The following is a 19,483-nucleotide window of genomic DNA, read 5'->3' as shown; positions in this document are numbered from 1 at the left end:
TGTACAGCCACAGGGTGGCCATGGATGCCACTGACAAATGTGTGCAGTAACCAAAGGGGTTAGGGCCTGAGGGAAGAGCCGGGGACTCAGCCAGTAATAGCTGAGAAACAGAGCAAGCAACATACTGAGTAAGGAACGAGATTCACGTTTTGTGGTGTGGCGTCATGTCACCAGGTAGCGTCCTGTCAGCCTCAGCAGTGTGTGCTTCCAACAACTGCAAGAGCACAAACCAGTTTTCAAAAGGCCACGGCTTGGGAAGCAGGCAGTTCTCACAGCCTGCAGCGCGGCACTGAAAAAGGCTGAGCAGGGGACGTACCCAGGGAAACACAGATTTCAAATGCTTTATTTGCGGATTTTCGACTTTACTGTACCATTACCCTTAGAAACTCTCACCCTTGTAAAGAACCATCTTAAGACTTTGCAAACTTGTACACGAGCATCCGTGGCGAAACCGAGATTCCCTCCAGTGGCCGCAGTGAAAAAAAAAAACAAGCCTAATTTTAGCACTTTCAGTCTCTATAACGCATCTGAAGTCACAGCGATGAGTGCTTCTCCTTGCTCCGTTTCCTTCTCATGACAGGGAGGCTGCGGCCGGCGGGGAAAGCTGCCCCACACCGAGGAGCTGGGGGCCGCACAGCTGCTCCCCTCTAACTTTATCTTCATGGTTTGTTTCCCCCTCTCCCCCCCCCTCCCCCCACCTGTCAGCGTTGGCGGCGGCGCCCCAAACTGCAAAAACGTCGCGGCGGCGGCGGCAGCAGCTCCCCCGGCGGCTAGCGCCGGGCCCACACCCGCCAACTCCCCTCACCGGCGGGCACGACGGAGCCGCTCCCACCGTCTCCTCGTGGGAGCGCAGCACCAGCCCCCGCCGCCTCACGGCGCTTCCCGCCCTACCCCGCCCCGCCCCGCCCCGCCCCGGGCGGCCGCGAGCGCGAGCTGCCCGGGTGCAACCATTTGTCGTGGCATGTAGAGGGGGGAGGAGAGCGCGCCGCTCGGCACAGCCGGAGCACGTCCCTTGTAACGTGCGCACCGCTTGCTCCCATCCCCCCCCTCCGCCGGCCGTACCACTGCGCTGCTCGTCCGGCGCTGAGGCGCGTTGGGCAGGAACGTACCAACGCCGCGGAGGGAAAGGGGTGGCCGAGAAGGTCGCGTGACAAGAGGGTGGTGATGTTCAAAGCGCGCAGTGCCGACTCTCGGTACCGGTGTTTTGGCTGAGCGGTGCGAGGGGCCGCGGCTCATCGGCACTGCCGCTCATAGCGGGAAAGGAGGAGGAGCGGAGCCGGTTTTCGTTAACCCTTCCCCGGCGGGCCGGGGATGGGCCGTCCCTCTGGGCAGCCGCCCCCGCCCCCCGCGCGCCGCGTTCTTCCCGGATCGCTGCCGCCTCCCGCCGTTGCGGGTTCCGCGGGGTGCCGGAGCGGGAGGGCGGACAGGCGGCGGGGCGGCCCCTCCTGCTAACGGCACGACATGTCGGTGGCGTTCGCTGCCCCGAGGCAGCGAGGGAAAGGCGAGATCACCCCGGCCGCCATCCAGAAGGTGAGGGGGGAGGGAGAGGAGGGGCCGCCCCGGCCCCGGTCTGGGGGCTGCCGCTGCTTCCTGTCGCCGGGCCGCGAAGGGAGAGGGTTGGCGGCGCCCCGCAACGCCGAGGCCCCGGCCCTGGTGGGGGGAGCAGCCGGGCCGCGGTCTGGGCACGGCCCCGGCGGGGTCGGTGGGTGAGGCCTTGCCTCGCTGCGCTACGGCACTTGGAGGGTCCCGGGTCCGGGGGAGGCGGCGGGGCGCGGCGCGGAGGCCCTGCGGGGGTGGCCGGTGGCCTTGGGTCCCCCTGGCTGGTCCCGGAGCCGCGGGCGGGCGTTTTCCCCCCTAAGGGCTCGGCCTGTCGCGGTGGGAAAGCGGAGGAGTCGAATAGCTCCTTCGTGTGAGGGGTGGGTGTCTGTAAGCCGGGCTTACTGTCGGGGGGGTGTTCCTAAAGCCTGCCTAACTTTGGGCTCTGCCTCCGTGGGGTGAGCGGCGGCTGCAGCTCCCGGACTCGGTCGGCCTCGCGGTAAGGCTCCCCCCCCCATAAACTTCAAGTGCTATTAAAGAACAACATTACGGTCGGAGCCAATGACAGCGACTCCGGACGACTCCATTTAAGCTTTTGTGGGAGGGAGCAAGTTAACTCGTTAAAGCGATGAAGGAAAAGCTTATATGGGGTTTGTAATAACTGACGATGTTCTGTATCGGCACAAGCGAAGGAGCGTGTTCGAGTTTGCTAGTAGCTTGGTGGTACTTAGAAACTTTACTGAAGACTCGCTGTGTTATCAGCATAAATAGCCACGAATCAAACAGATTTCAGATTACTACAAGCTCCTTGAGTAGGAGCCTTTTGGATAGATACAGCTAACCCGTGATTTAGTAAAGAATGAGGGCGTCAACAAGGCAGGTGTTGCAGGGATCAGGACCTCCAAGAAGATCCCAGAGTTACAGTGGAGACGTCCAGGGTATGGCAGCAGAAGTCAGTGCTTGAGAAAGCATAGATGAAAAATACATACCCACTGGGTGGAAAGCTGTCTAAGGGTAGTCAGCAGATACTTCAGGTCACTGGGGTGCATGTGGAGAATGCAGACAACTAAGTTTTTCTTGTGCTGTAGTCAAACTATTAATTTGATGGTGGTGTGCTGGCAAAACCCTAGTATAGTTAAAGCTGAAGAATCTTTGTGATGTACACAGGCTGTCAGAAGCCTGGAGGTGTCTTCATACAGCTGGAAACTAAATGGTTTTTTTTGATGATAGGTGTTTATAACTTTCAGAGAACTATTTCAGTTTTCTATCAGCAACTGCTCAATCAAACTTGTATAAAACAGTGCCTGCAGCCCCTTCTAGGATACAGTTATATTCATTCTTGTTTGCTTTACTCTTGGCCTTAGCATTCCTGTCTTCCTCCCCACCCCCAGACATCCAGCTTACATGGCGATAGTGAAGAATGCAATGATCTAACTGGCAGTCTCAAGGTCTACTTATCTGCTAAGCCTTGATTATCTGCTGTCTTCCTCTGGAAGGTGGGAGATGCTCTGAGGAGAGCCTTGATTCAAGGTTTCCTTTGCAAGTGCTTTGTTAGAATTTGGTATCAAAGGTATTAGCTCATTTTTCCTTGTTTTTTTTCCAGTGAAAATGGCCACTGTGTTTCTTATAAAACTTGATGTTAGTACACATGAAATGTGTCTGTGCAGCAGCATGTTTGTGATCCTCTTCAGAGTGTGCCTCTGTAGTTTCTGAGGCTCAGATGGTAACTCGAAATACTGCAGTTCTGGCTGTGTTTAATGCTTAATGACAGTGTTTCCAGATCCAGCAGTTTCAGGCAAAATAATTGCTTGGCAGTTATTCTAATCAGTTCTGGTGAATTGCTGGTTTAAGTTTAGGAAGACTCAGCTAGCTGGCTCACTCTTGCATGGATACAAGTCCTGAGTGGACTGCATGAGGTTTCTGACTCCATACCCTTTTCATAGTAGAGAGGGATTAGTCAGAAGAAGAAAAGTGTCAGTACTTACTTCTACTTTATAATTTTCTCTACAGAAAAAATTAAAATTTTCTCTGTAGAGAAAATTGTATTTCTATAGAATTTGTTTAGGTTGGATTCCTAGAGAAATAAAGGTGATGTAATAACACTGTTTGTGTTTTCCTTGTAGAAGCATGAGCTAGTCTCAACCATGTCTGGAAGAAGGAAAGAATCCTGCAGATGGTTAAGATACTATTAGTTTTGTGAAATTCAGCAGCTGGGTAGAGTGAAGGGATCTAAACTAGCTTTCCACTGAGAGGAAGCAAAGGGAGAAATCAATGCAAAATTTTCCATTTAGTTTACTTGAATTGGGTAACTTGGCTGGTAGCTCAGATTATCCATAGTTCTGCTGACTCTTTTCTGATCAGAGTGTGGGAGAGGGGTTAAAAAGACATGCGTGTGGGGATGTGCAGCTCTAGGAAACCAGGCTTTCTTTTCCTGTTCATAGAGCTTAGAACACCGTGAGTTCGTGAGCTTTTTGTAGAAAGCCATGAGAGCTGCAATTTCGCGTGGTTTTAGGACTACTTCTCTTTTTTCTTTTTTTCAGAAAATTAATTTACATATATTCATATTCCTGGACACTTCTGAAGTATAATAGATCTATTGTGCCCATTATACACAATACTTACAAAATGCGGTTTAATTAGAGATTCTTAATGTAAATACAGCCTAGCTTTCCAGTGTGTTTCCTTGAAATAAACCTCTCTGGTAAGCTCGCTTTCTATCAATAACAATTTCAATGCCTTTTTTATTAATAAATTTATGAGCAGTTGCAGGCTTTAGAATGAGGAGGGAAACTTGGGGCATAAATTTTTAAGTAAATTTCTTGGTTGAGATCAAACAAAGAAATGGAAAACTTTGAAGAACTTGGTGCAGAACAAGCATGGGTATTTGAATGGGAAGCTTTACAAAGGTAGCTATAGTAGCGGTATGAAACCCGTAAACTGAAAACTGTAAAACTAGTTGGAGGGGGGATAAATGGAAGCAAAGAGTGTTCTACAAATAATTGGTGGAAGTAGAACTTTCTGAAATACTACTTTTTTTGTTACTGTTTTTAAAAACTCAAAGACTCAAACTTATCTTCAGTTTCTTTCCACAAAGAACGTGAAACTTACTCCAGACTTCTTCTTTATCGTTACAGATGTTGGATGAAAATAACCATCTTATTCAGTGTATAATGGACTATCAGAACAAAGGAAAGACGTCCGAATGCTCTCAGTAAGACATTAATCCAAATCTACTGTGGATTGGGTGAATTTCCATCTAGATAACTGTTCTTGATTTGTTTAGCTCACCTTGTAGGAGAACTGTGCTGTGAAGAACAGAAATGTATTGCTATAGATATTACACTTACAATTTATGGGGCTTTTTATTTGCCATATGACTATCACTTCTCTCACTAAAATGTTGCCACTTGCCTCCTGCAAGTTGGTATCGTGATGATGTTGCTCATAAAAATGAGGACTGTATAACCAACATCCTTTTCCTCTGCATCATAATTACGCTTTGGGAAAGAGGTAGTTTTCTTCTCAAACTTCTCAAAATTATGTAGGAACGGACCTTTCTTCATCCTGATGTCATGTTTGAAAGCTTGCTTGCTTACTACCTGCCCAAGAACAAACAGGCTTGTCTTAAAAGAAGTTTGGCTTGCCAGAATATAGCATGTGGACTTGCTGTCTAGTGGGATGTCCAGAGAGTGATCTGAGAGAACTGTGGAAGAAGTGAATTATTAAGGAGTAGTATTTCCCCATTACTCTTTTCTGGCATGGGACGATCATGGCACCCTTGTAATGGGACAAATATGGAGTCATGTGATAGACAGCACATCATAGTATGGCTTGAGTCCCTTATGAAGACAACCGGTAGTTTGGGAGTAGAAGGGGGGTCATAAATAGTAGATACTTTTGCTTTAAAGACATTCTTTTATTGTAGCACAGTTACTGATTAAGCTGTTTGCAAGCCTGTATTATGTGTTCATAATCTGTTCCTGCTTTCAAGGTTGTTTTTGTGACTGTGGGCTAGATGTTGAGACTCTGGTTCTGTAGCAGAAAAATTATTCCACAGCAAACTTCCAAAGCTCAGGGTCATGATGAAATGTTTGCACTGTTCTTGGTCACAATTCACATCAATCTCTGATATCTTGTATCTGGAGACGTAATAGAAGGAGCTCTCTTTCCCTAGTGTTTGTGACAGATATTACACCAAACAGCCACCCACACACTGCGTATGTCTCCTGGTGACTTAGTTTGGGGCAGGAAGTGAAATAGGTGAGAACAGTGTCACCCAGCTTTAGATTTTTTCATAGCAAGACAGAAGTTGTAGGGTGGATACAGGCACAGATTTGGAGATATTGAGAAAGGTCGGGTAATAGGTAAGTGTGAGCGCAAAGGCTTAGGATTCCTAATAATGGTGCTCTTGTAAGTCTCCTGAATCTTGTTTTACATGGGTAACTTTCTTTACATGTGTAGAATTAAAATAAATTCTGATGTTATTGTATTTGTGACTTAAGATCTGTTTTGTCTTTGCTTATTTTGATAGATACCAGCAGATGCTGCATACAAACTTGGTTTACCTAGCCACTATAGCTGACTCCAACCAGAACATGCAGTCTCTACTACCAGCAGTAAGTACAAAATAGTGTAAAAGTAGGGAATAGATTTCATTTGGGTTCCTGGAGGGGAAAAAGCCAAAACCAAACAGAAGTGTTTGAGGTAATGACCAATAGCCTTTGATTTACTGTACAGTGAATACATGATGCAGTGTTTCTTTATACTGTATTTGGAGTAATCTCACTGCTTAGGTCTTGCTCAAAATTTGACTTGTTTAACTGCAGGCTGTTAATCTGTGCACTGCGTATTTAATTCAGAATATCTGGCCTGCCTCATAGATAGTCTTAAAGGTTTTGGTTTGGTGTCGGTCGTCCTGTCCCCCCCAAGTACTCTAGTGGTGTGGCTCTGTCAGCTCCTCTCGCAGTACTCTGTTTTTCCTCTTCTGTTATCTAACAGTGGTGGTGGGATTTTTTAATTATTTTTTGCTGGAATATCATCCATTCTTTTGCCTCAGTGGAACGAGGTTGGGTAAATCTTTGTCTGTTTTAATGTACTCTGGGTAAGTCTATTAAATTCTTTGCCTCTCTCCTGTATCAGAAAGCAGCGTTTTTTAAGGTGGATAATGATAATATATAAGAAATAAGGTTGCACAGGCTTAACTTGAAAGACTGCATCACTTTACAAATGAAGCGTTTCTTAGCTAATACTTGCAATCTTTTTTTTTTTTAATCTGGAGTTTTCTCAATCTATTCCTGAACTCCTTATTTCGTAAGATCCCTTGAATTTTTACCCATTTCCATTGTTAATGGAGAAGTAAGGAAAGATACAACAAACATTAAAATAGATTTCTATCTGTTTGCTTTTTGTGTTAACCGGAAAGCTTGGGGAGTTCATTTTGAGTAACACAAGGAAGCTCTTTGGGTTTTGGTAATAAGACTTCTCTTGAATTAATATAGTCTTGATTCATTTCTGTAATATGAAGTAAAAAGAATGTCTATAAAACAGCCTTTCCTAGATACTAGTTTTCACCAACTGAAATTGAATTACTTTTTCTTTGGTCTCAGGAGAGGTGTTCTCCAATCATTGCTACTAGCGAAGCATCCTTTCAAGTTGGTACCTAGAGGACTATAGAAACAGTGCTTCATTATGTCCAACCTGTTGTGCCTGTAAAGGCTTCTCTTTTTATAAATCCATGCTTGTAGCTGAGGGGGAGGGAAGGAAACCTTTAAGAGGGCTGTGTGTATTACTCAACTAATATGTTTTTGGAGGCTTAATTCATATCCTGGTTCTGATGACAACTGGAAATGAATTTGACCTATCCTAGTCTCTGCTGAACAGCCCGGTTCTTAAAATTGAATGTGATGACATTCTCTTCTTAAAAGAAAAAGAAGATAGGGCCGGGAAAGACTTTTGCAGATCAGGACTGAAGTGCACTTCTGATCTTGAATGTAAGGAATATTCCACAGTAGTGAAATTCACGGGGCGGGGGCGGGGGGGAAGGGAGTCCCCTTTGGATAACTGAGGGAGGAATAAAAAGGTAGTTTCTTGGTTTTCATTTTTTTTTAGTTTGAAAGACAATTTTCATGTTTAGTCTTCCCTAAGTGTAGATGCTCTGACCTACCAAGTCAAATCTTTGAAGATCTGCCTGAAATGTGGTAACATAATCAGATAAAATTACTTTTTGTTGGGGTTCCTAGAAAAATATTCTGTCCTCCCAACAAATTTTAGCCAGAAGAATTTGGGAAAATGTGACTGGCTGCTTTTTTTTTTTTTCAGTGTGAGAGAAACTGCTTCAGACTCGTTTCCTTTATTGGCTTTCCGTTTAAGAACTGGTGAGGCTCAAGTTGACTTGGAAGTATTATGTTTCTGTTCACCATGCTTCTGTGTCAGCTGTTGAGCAGTCTCACTAAATTCAGGTGTTATGGGTGGCAACAGTTAAATATGGAGCACGATACTGTCTGTGTAAACATCTACTATTTTTAACAGTAAAACACATCAGCTTTATGATGCTACCATTGCAGTAGTTTCCCACATAACTTAGAGAGCTTGAGTCTGGATATCTTCTGAAGTGGAATTGTAGCTGATCTATTAATATCTGGAACACTGGTCCCCTAGTAAACCATACTTTCTTTTTTGTTTAAATTTAAATCTTGTTTTTGTTTCAATCTGGTAAATACACTCTGAGTAAATTTCACAACTATTACTTTTTATGCCTTACGTGATAAAATGAAGTTGAAAAGAGAATGCTGCTGTTAAGATAGCATTCACACTGAATAATATAGCTAAATGATCAGGTTTATTGAAGTTTTTAATATAAGCTAAAATGACTTGAACCTGATGATAACTTTGTTGTATCTTCTCACAATACTCCTCAGACTTAATATTTCATATTGTTGGGAAAAATGCTTGTAGTCAGCTGCTGTGCCTCTGTCCACATCTTTTAGAATGGGCTATTCTAATGAAATGACTATATATCCTTTCTGAAAGTGTGGTATTGCCTGTAGAGGACAAGATAAATCTTATACTAAATGGAAGTATAGCAAATCGACTATCCAGTGCAGAGAAAAGCTTCTATAAAGGGAGCCTGGAAGTGAGGAAAAGGTGAAACAGGTGAAGCAAGCATTGCAGGGTGTGGGTGAAGGGAACTAGAAAGACTTTGAAATGCAAGCGTTATAACAAAGCTGCTGCTGTCTTTATGTATGATGAAATTGAGAGTTTCAAATTATGATTTCTGGGGTAAGAGACCTTCCTTTGCATCAGAAGACAAAAGAAGTGCAAGGTTAATATCCTTTACTCAACCAGTCTTGCCTCAGCCAAGTGAACAGCAGGATTACTAAGGACAGGGCTGTTTCAAGTATCTTCCCAGCTGGATGAGAATGGTGTCTAAGTCCACGTGTGAGGCTGATGCAGCTTTTTGCTGCCTCCCTCCAAGTTATGGCAGGTATTCTCTCTTGGGCAGCAGTTGAAAGTCTGTTTACCACCACTGTATGCGATAAGCTGGCTTCCCAAAAAGGGCTTGTATGTTGAGGAATACAACGCTGCTGCATTCTTTTGATTTTCATTCATGCTATTTTTGAGGGAGGCAACAGCAAAGTATTGGTCTCCTTGAACTAAAGATGCAATTAAATTTTGTTACTGGAACTTCCAAGAGAATCTCAAAAAAAAAAGTTGTGAAATATTGTGTGCATATGTTTCCAAACGCATTAAATCTCAAACTGCGGAACGGGCATCTTATCCTCCCTGACTTCTCTTTTTTGTTTTCTTGAGAGACAGTGTTTTAGTGCCATTAAAAAGTCATTGCCAACTATTGAATGGAACAAAAAGCTTTTCCATTTGGACATTTTCCCTCCTTTAAATGTCTTCATTTTGCAAAATATTTATAAGAAAACAACACATGACCATCACTTTACTGGGAAAAGTAGAGGGCAACTTTTGTCCTGCACTCCAGCCTTTTAATTTTGGCATCAGTTTTATAACAGGCAAATACTGAAGTCTGCAGGAATTACTTGATTGGGAACATTCATTTTGGTTTTTAAAACACATTAAAAGTGGGGTTTCTTTCAGAGTTTTTATTACATAATGCAACTTTCCTTCTGTCACCATGCAGAACACTTTATTTCAGTGTGTATTTCAAGAAGGTGATGAAAATAAATGCTTATGATTTATTATTCACTACTAAATCATACCAGTTTTCTTTTATATTGAAGTGCCAGTTTCTTCCAGTAGCAAGCTAAACTCTGTATGTGAAGTGACTTCCAAGAAAACTCATTGTGTCTGAGTTGTAGAAAAATGTGCACATCCCATTAAGTTGTTTTTCTTAATTAAAAAAAATAAAGTTTATTAATAAGTTTATTAATAAAAATTATTTTTTCTTGCTTGAGATACTTGTCTCAAAACTAATGCTTTTTGTAGTACTTCTGAAATCCCTTAATATATATATGCTGTTCCCAAACTTTTCCCACAGATTAGCGCAGAGTCCATGCCATTTTAGTTACAAAACACTCTGTATAAAATGGTGATTGCTTTTTATAAACACTCAACATCAACAAATACTGAAATGCTGGTTACTTCCAAAGAAACTGCTTCAAGAGGTAGAACCATTAAACAGCATTACTAGCACCTGACTAAAACTTTTCTTCGAGTTCCCTTATAGGAAGATGGGTGGTTTTTTGTTTTCTAGGTTTGTTTGGGTTTTGTTGTTTGTTTTCTTCTTTTTCTACAGCTGTGGAGTTCGGGTGGCTAAATAGGAGTCTTCAGTGAAAGAACAGTTTTACTCAATCAGTGGAAAGTCTCATATGATCTTATATACACTGTAGTATTTTTTCAAAGGTGTAATGTTCAATCTGTGCTTTTAATGTATTTGTATGATTAGTTTGTAGAAACAATTCTGGGTCTTAGGAACAGAAAAGTGCACTCTGCTTTTTTTAGTAGCCTCCATTTTGAACATATAAGTTGTCTAAAACATATGTTAATTGAATTATCGTGATACTGTTTTTCTTGAAAAAAACCAAGATGGCATCCAGAAAAGAAAAATATGGCTCAGTTTTAATAGCTTAAAATAAAGTTTGTAAATAAAACTCCTGTTACTGAAGATGAGAGGAATCCTAACTTAATAAAATTCCAGTTATGTACCAAATGCCTGGGAAAGTCTGATTGATATCTGTGGTAGGATAGTGGAAAGTCTGTTCATGGTATCCGCTTTCCTGCTGGTTACAGTGGGCATCAGCCTTTAAACCTCTGGCTTAATTCTGTATACGTTGAATGTTAGTGTGTTGATTAAATGAGTTTTAGTGCACATACACGAAGCTGTATGGTGTGTTACTCTGCTTTAGCCTTTTAGAACACAAGTCCATGCCAAACTCAAGTTCAACAATTTGTAGGCTGAATTAATAGAGAACAGAGCAGAAGAGAAGTTCAGTGTTTCCCGTCAAGAGGCAAGTGAGCTACTAGTCAGAAGTGGAGCTTGGATTTTAAAGACTAATTGCTCTGATTAAACATTTGTTAATCAGTGTTCCAAAATCATAATAATTTCTAAAGACTTTTTAAAGGAGAAACATTAGGTAGCAGATTTTTTTGAAAAAGGAAGGAAAGATGTTGCATTCATACCTACCATATTATGTGAGTATACTCCAAGGAACTTTCCTGCTGCTCCTCAAACAAGAGGCAAGTAGGGCCACTGTGGTTGGGATGTGTAAAAAAAATGAAGCCTTACATTCCTGTGCTGTTATTAGAAACTATCAAGCCAGTGCAAATTTGTAATTGATAAAAGCTAATCTATTTGTGCTTACATCCTCCCTGAAGAACACAATTTCTTAAAATATTCCTTCCTCTAACTCTTTGTGCTCTACTTTTGCATTTGCTATGTTGATTTTGCATAGCAAAAATACTTCCTGTGTTTTGTGAGCAAGCAGCACGTGGGGTAACTCCTCTTTGGTAGTAGTCTCTAGCTGCCAGTTAGCTAAGTTTTGTCACTAAAGAATATGAAATATGGGACATTCAGGTTCATGTTGTAGTACCACATTACTCTCAGAATTGAGTGTTACCACCGTGTTAGTGATCTCAGAGATTCAGCACTTTAAACAAAATGGTAAATAAGACTTTTCCTGAAGTTGTATGGTATTAGGGGTCTGTTAGAGGTGCGATTTAATTCTTTATTGCCACCAGTAGCCTACGTCTTAGGTATGGCTGCAATAACCAGTGATAACAACAATGCATTATGATCTAGCTGCATAACTGCTTACAGAGTAAGCATCTAGCTTGTATCTATGTAAGTAGATGTAAGTATCTAGCACGTCTGTATCACTTCATTGTCCTTGCTCCAAGGCTAGCACGTGACTGTCTGTATGTGTTTTATTTCTTTGAGGCTTTGCATGCTTTTCCACATTTCACAGCTTTGCGTGCTGGTTGACTTCTGACCTCCTGGTGAATGCTCTGATTGCCTACGTCTTCGTTGTATGTAAAAGTATGGTTATGGGATATTAACCAAAAGAGAACTAGTTTTCCAAATAGCTACTCAGAATTTCTTTTTTTTTTTTTGGGTGGGGAATGAAAGAACGCATCCATTGCTTATACTGGGAAACTGAAAAACTACTCAATATGGGAAGGAAATCTTGTAAAATTGTCAGTAGTTCAAGCCTTTTAGAAGACTCAAAGGTAAAACAACCAAATTTGCTATGATTTAACTTTTCTGGGTTGTTTCTCCCTGAGGCTACTTGTTGAATCTCTGTAACACCACTAGTCCTTGTGTTGAGACACATCTTTTGGGGTTAATAGTGTCATCCTGCGTTAGCAAAATCGAGTTGGGTATCCTGCATTTTAAAAAGAATTTTCAGAAGGCAAGTCCTCAGTTTATCCATGTATGCCATGGTCTTATAATAAAAATTGCTTTTCCAGGTTGTTTGTTTTGCTCCAGAGAGGCTTTTAAATGTTGGAAAGAAGTTTGGCTGCTGTTTGACAAGATTTCCTTTGAATAGCAATGTTTATGCTGACATAACCAGAGCTGGACTCTCATCAGCTGCGGTTCTGCTCTGTGATGTTTTGAAGTTGTTGTATGATGAGCCAATCTGGAGAATCAGTCCAGATTAATTAGGTGGAAAGGGGGATGTTTTTATTCTGAATCAGTTCAGATGAACCGCAGAGCTGTGTAAACGATTCTGCTGGCACAACTGAAATGGTAGCATTGGTAAATGGAGAGCAGCTGGAGGGAGCTTCTTAAGCCAGCAATTCCACTAAAAAAAAATAAACAGAATATGGGTATTTAAGGTGTTAGCGTGTTAGGAGTGAATTCATGGACCACTCGTGTACTCCACTTCAAATAAGAGGATCACTCTAACTTCTGTAAACTACTTTGCATGTGTTGCTAATCAGGTGTCTCCACATGGGGAGCTAGAGCACTGTACACAAAAAACTACTTATATTGCCTGCTAACTTCTGTGGCTGATTTAGAAATTGGGAAAAATAGCAGCCAGTTTGAATTAATATACTCTAAAGTGTAATTCTTTTCATACTTGAAGATGTGATTTGCCTCCCTGTAGTACAGTGTCTACACAATAAATACCCATGTCAACCCTAGGTAGTTTGCCAAGAGCTGTACCAGGCAGTCTGGTAACATAGATGCCGAGTCCTTTAGACTGTATGGTTTTGCTGTTTCCCCAGTGAAATGCTCTGAGGGTTCTAAAGGATTCTTTCTGCTTTAATTGGGTTTACATAAGGCCTTCTAGCTGGAATAGAGGTGGAATTTTTCTCTTAGGTTACTAAATGCAAGCAAAACTTGTAACTATTGGACCAGACATTAAACCATCTTAAAAGCCAAAGAGGCAGGAGGTAGAACAGCTGTGGAACAGAAAGCTCCTGCTTTTGAGGATGGATATTGGGGGAATTACAGACTACCTCTGAAGGTGTCTAGCTTCAGTGTTCCCTAAGTTAATGTCCACAGTTGACTTATTTCTAGCCACTTAAAACCATCTGAATTTGTACCAGATTATTTAACTTTTGATTTAAATCATTTGTAGTTATATCAAGAGTTAAGAATTTGGTGTGATTATTTTTTAAGTATCAGAACATCTATTGCTCTGTGGACATTAAGTGTTTTAGGGTTAAATTTTCTGGTTGTTAAATTGATGCTAAAGAATATTTGTACAGTGAAATGTTTTTATACATTGATAGATGCAATTTGAAACAACCAAAGATTCCAATTTCTTCTTTAAACAAAGTGTTTAAGTATTACACTATGCACCACTTTAACATTTTGTTCTAGTATTAAGTCAGAGTTTCTTTGATTTTTTAAAGGTACTGATGTAAATTGAAATTTAGAAACTGTCATTCTAAATTTAGAATTTCTTACTGCTAGTGTCACAACTGGTACGCCAACAGTGAGAGCACAAATTATATTTGTAGTTAACTTCACTATTTAGACATGATGGTAAATGCTTTTCCCATAGAAATCCTCCCTGCCCCCAAATATTGCACTTGCTGAGAATTGATATAGGTTCTTTATTTTTTTCATTTAAGACGCCCTCAGTACTAGAATACCCCGTATGTTGTAGGAGAGTTGTAACACAATTAAAGAAATGTTGCCTCTTTCAAATCTCAGAAATGTACTCCTTTATGATCTTATTTCCCAGTCTGACACCTCAGTAAGTACTCTGCAGGTGCCATCACCACCTATCAACAGAGCACTGTTCTCTGAGACTGGGACAGGTGCCGTGATATTAGCAATGTGATATTAGCAAGGCAGGGTACCTCCTGGGGTGGGGTATTTTGCTTTGCAGAAAATGGTGTTTAAGAACTGAAAACAAAAACGATTGATTAAATCCTGAGTTAGAGCTTCTCTTAGAAAGATCAGAAGGCTTTTATGTTTGTGTTCCGTGTAGCTTTTAACTGTTACTCTGAATTCCAAGAAAATTGTGTGGTAGCGTACTTTAAATATCTGTTGCTGTTTGTATTGATTATGTCTTTTACATTGTATTGATGACTGAGTTGGTATGCCATCTCAGTTTTTATAACAATAAATGTTCCATAAACAAATCTTTCAACCTACTATTGATGGTAAGAAAGATCTGATAAGTAGGACAGAGGAGATGATAGATGAAAGTTCCAGGTGTGCAATTCCACCGTGGCAGCTTTTATTGTTTGCCGTCTTGCATTTGATCCAATTCATTATTTAAAAGAAAATCCTCTAAAAAACCACAGTTTGGCTATTCTAAGTGTCTGGTTTCCAATAACTTTTGGGTTTAGTAGGATTTTGTTTGCTGGAAATTGTTGGTTAAAATCTCATGGGGTTTTTTTTCATGTCTCTTAGTTTGGTGACAACTGCAGGATAGTTTCAGTCTTTTTTCAGTTCAGATTTCCAGAGTTGGACAAAATAGCTTATAATTTTTTTTTCATGCTCTGATAATTTTTAAATGCTCATAGTGGCTACAAATTGTAATCTGTGTGCTTAGGGAAGTGAGCCAAAATGTAGTGTTTAGCAAATGAAGCTATGTCTGACATCTTACTTCTAATTCTTGAATTTACTTTTTACGGATAGAAAAATATTTAACATTTTCTACTTTGTAATTGGATTAAAATCAGCAGTGATTTTAATTTCCATTCCTTTCTGTCACTCATCCAGCAGAAAGAGGGAAGTAGCCTTTCCTTTGGTCTGTTAATCTAAATATAGTTGAATGTCATTTCACCCTTCGTATCTAGACTGAATGGGTAGGGTTCATGTTGGGTAACTTCCTTTTCACAAGGGGTTGGGGGGTTTCTTTTTCTTACTTCTTTTATTAATATTTGGCTTTTGAATACTGTGTGGTCATTTTGTATTTTAAAAGGTCTTTATCATGTGTAGAGCATATTAATGGGGATAGTCGATTTCCTTAACTTCTGTAAAGAACAAAAAAGGTTAAATGACCCAGGTTTTTCAGGTTTTTGGGTGTGGGTTATATTTTTTTTGTTTGGGGTTTTTTTTTGTGGCGTGGTTTATATGTTTTTTTTTTCTTTAATGAAAGATGAATTAAGATTTTTTGACTTTCAAAAGCCTGGATCAACTCTGATAAAAATAGGAAAGTTGCCATTTTAAAACAATTTTTTCTTGTTTTCTTCTGGATGTGGCCAGTAGAAAAATACTCTGGAGGAATGTCACTGGGGAATAATTATATCTGCAGGAGACATTTCTTTTTAATTACTATCAGGTAGTGATTGGTTTGCAACACTGATGTAAAGGCTTATAGTGCACTTTTAAAATATCCTATATAATATAGCTGTTTGATTGCATATACATATGTGTCATTATCTCTGAACCTTATTTAAACTTTGTTCTAGTGTCTCATGTTGATGAATTCCTCAGGTTTATGTGATTTATGTGGTCTCTTGTATGTTTAATGTTATTCCTCAATTTATTGACCATTTTCCTGGGGTTTTCTTTGTTGTTAAAGCATAAATGGGATGATCTGCTTTTTGTATGAATCATACATTAAATTGTATTTTTGTCATATCCTCTTATGTTAATTTGCTTTCAATGTAAGAAAAAAAATTAAAATGTCCTTTTTGACTTGTTTTAGGTGAAAGACATTCAAAGTCTTTAATCACTGATTGCTTGTCTTTGGAATCCTGCTTTTACAATATCTTTTTGTGATTGCTTTCTTCAAATTGAACATGTATCATGATCACAAATACCATGACATTTTTTTCTTGCGTATTGTACCTCACTTTTGATAGATCAAGTACTGCAGGTAATCAGAAAGTGAACACAGGTATATTGAATAGTTTTTATGGATTATTTTTAACACCCCCCCCCCCAAACTGTCTGGGTAGTGGTCAGCTGGGTTTTATTCTGAATTAGTTGGAATACAAGTTTCCTCTTTCTGAAGAGTGGTTCAAAATTCAGTGGAATTGCCATTTACTTACCCATGTTGAATTTCAGCTGGCACTGTTCTGCTTATTCTTTCTTCCACAGTTTTCAGTAATTAATGTTGTAATATCTTCAAATATTGATATTTACTAACAAATATTTTCAGAGGACCACTATATGTTCCTTTATTCCTTGAACTTCATGTAAGGTTATTGCTTATATCTTGCCTTTGGGCAGTTTCTGATCAGTGAAAGTATGTACCCCTGAACACCACGTTTTTCCAAACGGGTTTGTCAAAAAACTTGTGTTACGAAGTTTTTGTTATATATGCAGCTAAGTAGTTTAATTTACATATTTGAAAATTTATAATAGATTAGAAAGATATGACTTCCCTATATTGACACTTTACTAACACATCTTTGTTTTTATCATCCTTGGAGTTTTATAACACTCTAAATATTTTCATCAGCTTACTTCTAGCTGGGGAACCAAGGCTCATAGACTTATGCTTCCTGGAATTGGTCCCACTACTTTTTAATGAAAAGACAGTCAGTGTTTGCCTACCTTCTAGTCATCTTATGGGGTAGTTTATTTTAATGAAAGATTGAATTTTTAGCAGCTTAGTCCTTTTTCTTGCATTATTTTCAAGAATCTGAAATGGGTTCACACAGGTCTTCGGGCTGTTTCCATATCCAGAAGCTCCTTTTGCTAAATTATTTTCTGGTAGTGACTTTTTGGGTGTTTTTAATTACTCCCTCAGTTCTCTCAGTTCCCTGTAGTTTGTGAAATCTCTTGCAGGTTTTTGTATCTAATGGGATTTTTAAAAAATCCTTAATACCTTTTTCCCCCCGTCCTTTAATGTTTGCAGCCTCAACACTGTTTTTTTGATCACTGCAGTGTTTGTCTTAATGTTAAACAATAGGTGTTTTGAAAAATTCCAGAATAAATTTCAGAGTTGGAAAAGATATTGTTTTGTATCAACCTTTGGTGTTTTTTTTGTCCATCTATCCACACATAAGGGCATGCCCACGTTTGTGCAGTAACACCTGCAGGATATCTAAAATCTAGGTATGATCTAATAATTTTTAGTACTTTATGGTATTTTTCATTATAAGCATATTGTGTGAACACTGGATTTACTAATGATTTATAGTTGGAGTCTAAGAAGTTCACTTAAATTCTGAAAATATTTCAACTTCGGTGTTTTTTGGCTTTGTTCTCTTCTCTGAAATGGGCTGTTGTTACACTCTGAGCCCTAGCTGCTCATGTGGAGGTACAAGTGTGTTGGTTTTGTTGGTATTCCAAAAAATACTTTCTAAATAAAAATTAAAAATAGTATCTTTGTTTTCTTTTTTGTTTGTTTCTCTGTATATCCGTTTTAGATAATTTGTTAGGTGCAGAAGTACGATGATAGTGAGCTTTTGAAGATGAAGGGAAGGCAGACTTAGCTGATGCAGCCTTACTTTGGTTGCTCGCTAGTGGAGGAAGACCAGGCAAAATGGAGCAGCATTTCACTCACACCGTTCAGAAAGTAGAGCTGCCTTTCACCCTTACCTTTTCTACTTTCTGCCACTTCTGCTACAGAATGAGTAATAAACTTGCTTATAAAAGGTCATTCTCTTCATCATGGAGGAATGAATGGAATTCTGTAAGAGAAGTCATCGATTTGCTTGCGTTTTCCTCCATCTCCTTCCTTCCTTCCTTGTGCTGAAAAAACCTTTCACTGATTTCTGGAGGAATTATTTTTTTAAAATATTGCAGGGAAAAGAATACCTGCTTGAGGTATTTGAAGAAACATTGAGAAAATAAATTAATACCATTCCCCCTCTCCCCCTGGGAAATGAATGCATGTGTGTGTCTGTATTACCCAGATGTTGCCATCTTGAAGGCCAAAAGGGGTCCTGCCGTACACTCATTTGGAAAGTGTTACTCTTTTCCACTGTATTACATCTTGTCTTTATGAAGGTTCTGATGATTATGTGTAGGTATAAGGGGTGCTGGGCCAGTTGAGTACTTAGGGATCACTCCCTTGGCTCTTTTTACAAAGAGAAATGTTGCAAAATACACAGACATTTGTCTCATGGGAAGGGTTTTGCATCAATAGTTATGGCCTTTTAGGGAGGGTCCTCAAAAGCCAGAGACCCAGGCGTTCGCCCTCGCAGAGATGATTTTTATTCTCCTGAAAGCATTTGGCTAAGGTGTGTGAGGAGGATCGTATAGTCTCGCAGGTGTTTTTAATAGGAAAACGAAGCTGTCTACTAGCAGTTTCTGCGGCTCCTTACATTGCCGTGAGTAGAACCTAGTAGTAAATTCCCCCTTGTATTTACTGTTTTTCTTGCTCTCCCTCTTTGAACTCTCAAGGTTATTCAGTTATTTTCCTCACAATTTCATTAGGAAATTTGCCAAAAACATCCTTTCTAGGCAGCTGTCTCTGGACCTTTGGAGGCCAGCACTAATGTGCTTCCAGTCTGTAGGGGGTGTTTGGCACGAAATTATGAACTAGGCCTTCAGCGCTTTGGGGGAGAGAGGGGAAGAGATCGCAAACCTTTTACCACACCCAGGTGCAAATTTTTCCTAGTCTATGAGCATTCAGAGGCTTTCATCTCTTGTTGTACCTGTTTTGTCCTGGTGCAAGGTCTGTTAACAGCAACAAATTGTTGATGTGAGAGAATTACAATGGAAGAGTTATCTTTCTGTTTGCCAAATGTTGCTCTGAAGGCAAGCTTTTGTGTGTGTGTGAGGGAGCGACTCCGGCAATCTTAAACTGTTCAGATATAATTTTTTAATGAGGCATTGATTTGTAGGTGTTTTTTTTTTTTTTTATTTTAAAGCGGTGCTTGAAGGTACCGTAGTGTTGCCTGCATGTAATAATTTGTGTAAAATTGATTGAAATATTAAAACGTTTTGCCGAAATTGGTATTGGGAGGAGTTAAACATATCAGAAAGAGCAAGAAATTTGTTTCAATGCTTTCTTTCATACCCTGCTTAACAATATAGACAACTGCTGTACCATATGTACATATAATATATTTGTCAGACTAACTGCTTCTCGTGTTTGACTAAACTGTCTCC

General features: G+C 40.2%; 1 protein-coding gene across 3 annotated transcripts in view; it reads left to right on the top strand.

Moving 5' to 3' along the window:
* The first annotated feature begins 1,085 nt into the window (after nt 1–1,085).
* SS18 (SS18 subunit of BAF chromatin remodeling complex) overlaps nt 1,086–19,483 on the top strand; it is a 45,886-nt gene continuing 27,488 nt past the window's right edge. Inside the window, exons 1-3 of one of the 3 annotated variants that reach the window (XM_075084893.1) lie at nt 1,086–1,530; nt 4,671–4,747; nt 6,068–6,152. In XM_075084893.1, the coding sequence (XP_074940994.1) occupies nt 1,462–1,530; nt 4,671–4,747; nt 6,068–6,152 (231 nt within the window). In that variant the 5' untranslated portion in view covers nt 1,086–1,461. The remainder of the gene's footprint in view (nt 1,531–4,670; nt 4,748–6,067; nt 6,153–19,483) is intronic. The other 2 variants (XM_075084892.1, XM_075084894.1) reach the window with 2 other exon arrangements.

This window comes from Phalacrocorax aristotelis, chromosome 2 (genome assembly GCF_949628215.1).
Source record: "Phalacrocorax aristotelis chromosome 2, bGulAri2.1, whole genome shotgun sequence".
NCBI lineage: Eukaryota > Metazoa > Chordata > Aves > Suliformes > Phalacrocoracidae > Phalacrocorax > Phalacrocorax aristotelis.
This window is presented reverse-complemented; position numbering and strand designations above follow the sequence as displayed.